The 5,450-nt window shown below is 37.7% G+C and overlaps 1 protein-coding gene across 1 annotated transcript; it reads left to right on the forward strand.

Annotated features, from left to right (window-relative positions):
• Nucleotides 1-1,460: 1,460 nt before the first annotated feature.
• On the forward strand, nt 1,461-3,516 carry LOC131597617 (uncharacterized). The gene is made up of 3 exons (XM_058870304.1): nt 1,461-1,986; nt 2,059-2,767; nt 2,880-3,516. The coding sequence occupies exons 1-3, from the start codon at nt 1,461-1,463 to the stop codon at nt 3,514-3,516; spliced, it is 1,872 nt and encodes a 623-aa protein (XP_058726287.1).
• Nucleotides 3,517-5,450: the final 1,934 nt, after the last annotated feature.

The raw sequence follows: 5,450 nt of genomic DNA on the forward strand, positions 1-5,450 counted from the left end.
GACCAAATAGTACTAATTTTCATATATTGTTTTTGGTCCCTTTAACCACTTTTTACTCAATAATCACACTTTTATTCATACAATTTAATAATTTTGCAATTTTGTTCATTTTAGTTCATTTGAATTGTTATTTCACATGTTTGTTAGTTTTGTAGCGTTTTTAAAAGGTTTGAAGATCATGGAAGCGAAGAGGAATTACTTGAAGACTTGGAATAGCAAAAGAAGTGTTGATGAGGCCAGTTTGCCCTGCAAACATCCTTTGCGCCGCCAACTGATAGATGCTGAACAAGTCCAGTTTTGAATTGCAACTGATGGATGAATGTTGTTGTTTTATCTTTATATTTAGATTTGATTTATGATTGAGAAATATATTTCAAGTCTTGGTCTACAACATTTTATTAAGTAGTGAATAAATGCTAGAGATAGATTTATTTGCCACTTTTCTATTTGTATCAAACAATCAAGATTAGTATATTGATAGTTAGAGTGAGAGATCATCTAAAGATTAATATATTAACTTTCACAACCTTGTTCAGACATAAACATTGTTGAGAGGATACTAGAACGTTGTCATTGCTATTGAAGTTATGCATTAGTTGTTAAAGTCACATAGAAGATAGGAATAGTGAAACCACAACCAATCTTGTCATCATTTTATTATTGAAACAAGTTTTAGTTTATTGTCTTATAATTGTCTTGATTAGAACAAATAGCGATTCAAAACAAAACAACTTTGTTACCTTCCGAACTTAAAATAATAGTAACTATAGAACGGCGGTAATATCACCCAATCTCTGTGGATACGATATAAAAATATTTGCCTTGAAAATACTATTCAACAAATTGGCGCCGTTACCGGGGATTGGCGTTTGATATTGCAAGCATTGCAATAGTTCATTGTTTTAAGTTTGTTACTTTATTCTTAATTCTTTCGCGTTTCACTTGGTTTGCTAGTTTTGTAGATTCTTGTGTATGCGAGAAAAAGCTACCGAAGGGCAATTTCATTTCGATCCCGAATTTGAAAGAACACTTCGAAAGCTCAATAGCAAGACACGAAGAAGAAGGAAGTTAGCCCAGGAGAAGCGACAAAGAGAAGAGGCATCTACTTCTTTTAACAATCAAATTGAAGAAGTAGTTGTAGAGACTTTTGAAGGAAACATGGCGGGTGTTGTTCCAACCGAAATGTCCGCCAATAGTCCAAGACGCACCGCCCAGTTTGCATGCAATGCTCAAGGTGGAGCAAATACAGAGATGAAGACCGGAATCCTCCAACTTGTTTATGCAAATCCATTCACCGGAATGGATCATGAGGATCCTTTCGCAATCTCACCAAATTTTACGAGATTGCGGGTTCAACGGGAGTTGATGCGGCGAATGAAGAATCATTGTTCAAGAGATTATTTCCACATTCATTAATTGGGAAAGCCAAAGAATGGTATCTTGATCAATTACCAAATGTGATGACGGATTGGAATCTAATGGAAGAAAAATTTTTAGAAAGATATTTTCCTCAATCCCGATTCATGGAAGCCAAAACGGCAATCTTGGTGTTCAACCAAGGAAGCAACAAATCTCTTAATGAAGTGTGGGAAAGATTCAAATCCATGCTTAGAAAATGCAAGGGTCGTGGTTTTGATGCGCTCACACAAATTCACATCTTCCGCAATGGGCTTCAACTGGTGCACAAGACACTTTTGGATGCTACCGCGGGTGGATCTTTAATGTCAAAAAGCACGGAGGATGCAATAATGATAATTGATCGTATGGCACTCAATGATATCCAAACTCAACATGATAGGAGTCCATCACAAAGAAAGCCGGGTGTTCTTGAATTAAACACCAATGATGCCATCCTTGCTCAAAACAAGATTCTCTCTCAACAAGTTGAGTTACTCACCAAGCAAATGTCGAAGCTCCAACATCAAATGAAGGAAATTCATGGGATGCAAATGACGTCTCACGTAGCAAGTTGTGAACTTTGTCAAGGTGACCATCCTACCGGGTTTTGTCCTCCTCCCGATGGTGAAGAAGTGAATTATGTCAACAATCAAAACCAAGGCTATCAAAGGCAACCTCCACCTTACAACAATCCTTACCAAAGAAACAACCAAGGATTCCAACCTTCAAGATTCAGCAATCAACACTATCAACATCAAAGTCCTTATCAAAGTTCAAACCCACAAGGCCAAGGTCTACAATCTCAAGGTGGAAGCTCAAAGTTGGAAGACACTCTTACACAATTCATGCAAGCATCCGTGGCTAATCAAAGGAGTAATGAAGCGGCCATAAAGAATTTAGAAAATCAAGTGGGTCAACTTGCAAAGCAACAACCGGGAGCACCCTTTTCCGCCAACACCCAAACCAATCCAAAGGAGCATTGCAAAGCCATTGTTACAAGAAGTGGGAAGGAGGTGAATAGTGGCGTAAATGAAGAGGTTATAGTGGAAGATGAGGAGGAAATAATAGTTGAAGATGAAGAGGAGGAAGTGACAGTTGAAAATGAGGGAGAAAAGAGTGAGGAGAAGATAGAGGAAGAATTAGTTGAAAAAGTGCGGAAAGAAAAAGAAGAAAGAGAGAAAAATGACAAAAAAGTGAAGAGGAATAAAAAGAGAAATGAGAATGTGAGCACAATTCCTCTCCAACATCTACCTTACCCGCATGTGCATTCAAGGAAGGAAGACGCAAGGCGCTACGCTCGATTTATGGATATATTTAAACAACTTCACATAAATATTCCATTTTCCGAAGTATTGGAGAAAATGCCCAAGTATGCAAAATTCATGAAGAAGATGCTCACAAAGAAAAAGAAGTACACGGATGAAGAGACAGTTGTGCTTGATGCTCATTGTAGTGCAATTATTCAAAAAAACTCCCCCAAGAAAGGAAGCCGATCCGGGACGAGTCATTTTACCGATCACCATTGAAGGTAACTACATTAGTAATGGTTTGGTTGATTTGGGGTCTAGCATCAATTTAATACCTTTATCCGTTGTCAAGAGATTGGGGAACATTGAGATGAAACACACCGGGATAACTTTGCAACTAGCCGATAAGTCTATCATTTCACCATATGGAGTTGTACAAGACATGCTGGTAAAAGTGGACAAATTTTTGTTCCCGGTTGATTTTGTGGTAGTCGACATGGAGGAGGATCGTGATGTGCCATTAATACTTGGAAGACCATTCATGAAGACCACCCGAATGATGATTGATATCGATGATGGGATTATGAAAGTAAGGGTGCAAGATAAAGAGGTAATTTTTACTCTTTTTGAGTCTATGAAGCCTCCTAAGGATGAACATGACAACTTCCGAATCGATGATGAAAAAGGAGAAATCATTGAGGTGGAGAATCAATTTCACAAGGACAAGGACAAGGCAAATCATGAGGGAAAGACTCATCACAAAAACTTTAAAGTTGGACAAATGGTGCTTGTGTGCAATTCAAGACTCAAGGTGTTTCCTAGCAAGTTAAAGTCAAAGTGGTCGGGGCCATTTGTTGTGAAAGAGGTGTGAAATTATGGATCCATTGTGGTGGAGGACCCTAAAACACAAGAAAGCTGGACTGTAAAGGAACGAAGACTCAAAGTCTACCATGATGGATAAGCAAGCCGCGATGGTGTGTCATTTCGCCCGTCGAGCCTTGATGCATCATCGAACTGTTGAGCTCGAACGACGTTAAACAAAGCGCTTGTTGGGAGGCAACCCAACGTCGTAAGTAGATTTTTTTATTTTCATGGATTTTCTGTTTTGTAGGTGTTAGATACTTGTTTTTGTAAGGAAGTGGAAGTTAAGTGTAAAAATTGGCATTTTTCAAAAATTCAAGTCTGTTTGCCCCGCAATCATTATTTGCCCCGCAAATGGACCACAAACAGGGAGTAAGCCAAATTTGCAAAGAAAATTTCACCTGTTTGCCCCGCAAACAGGTGTTTGCCCCGCAAACAGGTAAGCCAATTTTGAAAAAGAAATTTTCATCAGTGATTGCCCCGCAATCACTGTTTGCCCCGCGAATGGACCAAAAACAAAAAGTAAGCCAATTTTGCAAAGAAAATTTCATCTGTTTACCCCGCGAACTGCTGTCTGCCCCGCAAACACTGCAGTATAGGAATTCCACTTTCAAAAACATTAGCTTTTACATTAACCTAGTTTTTTATTTTTATCTTTTATTTTTGCTTCTCTCTTATCACTCTACCAATCTCTTCCTCACTACACTCTCATACCCTATCTTCACCCACATTATTTGGAAGCGGAGTATGATGCATACGTTAATTGGCCTGTGGGCAGGCCACCTTTCATGGGGGTGCAGGAGGCAGCGGTACCGGAAATGAAGACGACGCAATAGAAGATGTGATCGGGACAATTGGTGGCGGTGATGAAGAAAAAGATTGAAGTGGTGTTTTAGCAATTTTGTAGTTTATTTTTATTTTATTTTAGTCTTAATTCTGTTTTGTTTTATTTATTTATGGTTGCACTTCTCGGTTTTTAATTGTGTACTTTAGGGTGGCTCTCGTTTCACCATTTGAACATCCTTACAATTGCATTTTTATTATTGTTGTTTATTTGTGTGTTTAGGTGGAAAGTGATTAGCCTAACTTTTCAAATTGTTTTTGTTTAATTGTTCTTGTACAAAGAGAAGCTTGAGGAATCAATGGGCACGGACAAGAGTTGATGTTGTGAACACTTCGAGTGGCAATGATGAGAATCGGTATCAAGGAAAATTAAGGTACACTTTATCGCTCTCTAGACTTAACATGGTTAGTTGATTGTGTGTGCAAATTGCTTAGCATAAATTGCTTGAGTCACATGTCATTTTTGAATCAAAATTTTGAACTTAACCAATTGTGAGGAAACTTTCCATTGTACACTAAATGCGGGATACCGGAATTTATTTCAACTCGTTTTTATCATGCTAAACCATGCATTATTCTTGTTTGTGAAAAGTGTGAAAGTGATAGAGGCATTGTTTGAAATTGAGAAAAACCACTTGACCAAAAAGTTAAATCAATTAACCTTGTGAGGAGTGATTCTTAGTTAACCCCATTGAGCTTATATTAGGATTCATGTAATTATTGAATATGTTTGGTAGATGAATCCTAATTTCTTTTGTTTCATTGGAACCTTCAACCACAATGGTTGCAATTTTGCCTTGTGCCTATGTCTATGTAGGGAGCATTGTTGTATCTAATATGGTTTGAATCCTAAGTTGGGGAGAGTTGATTGAAAAACAAATGAAAAGTGGTACGTATGAGTCTTGTGGTAATAAGAAAAGAACAACACCACATTTTGGAATTATGGAGCAAGAAATAGAAGAAAAAAAATATCGCTCCCGTTATGTGTTGTTGAAAAATAATGAAAAAAAAAAAAGAAAAAGAAAGAAAAGGGGATTCAAGCAAGTGTTGTTGTTAAGTGAATTGATAGGAATGCTCCCTTAGGATAGGCATTTTTGTTTA

This window comes from Vicia villosa, linkage group LG4 (genome assembly GCF_029867415.1).
Source record: "Vicia villosa cultivar HV-30 ecotype Madison, WI linkage group LG4, Vvil1.0, whole genome shotgun sequence".
Taxonomy (NCBI): domain Eukaryota; kingdom Viridiplantae; phylum Streptophyta; class Magnoliopsida; order Fabales; family Fabaceae; genus Vicia; species Vicia villosa.

What these genes read in the sequence shown, in the direction of transcription:
- LOC131597617 (XM_058870304.1), top strand. Translation starts at nt 1,461, where the DNA reads ATGACGGATTGGAATCTAATGGAAGAAAAATTTTTAGAAAGATATTTT. An exon ending in AAGTTGTGAACTTTGTCAAG is followed by an intron (nt 1,987 to 2,058) that starts GTGACCATCCTA and finishes ATCAAAACCAAG; the next exon opens with GCTATCAAAGGCAACCTCCA. An exon ending in GTATTGGAGAAAATGCCCAA is followed by an intron (nt 2,768 to 2,879) that starts GTATGCAAAATT and finishes AACTCCCCCAAG; the next exon opens with AAAGGAAGCCGATCCGGGAC.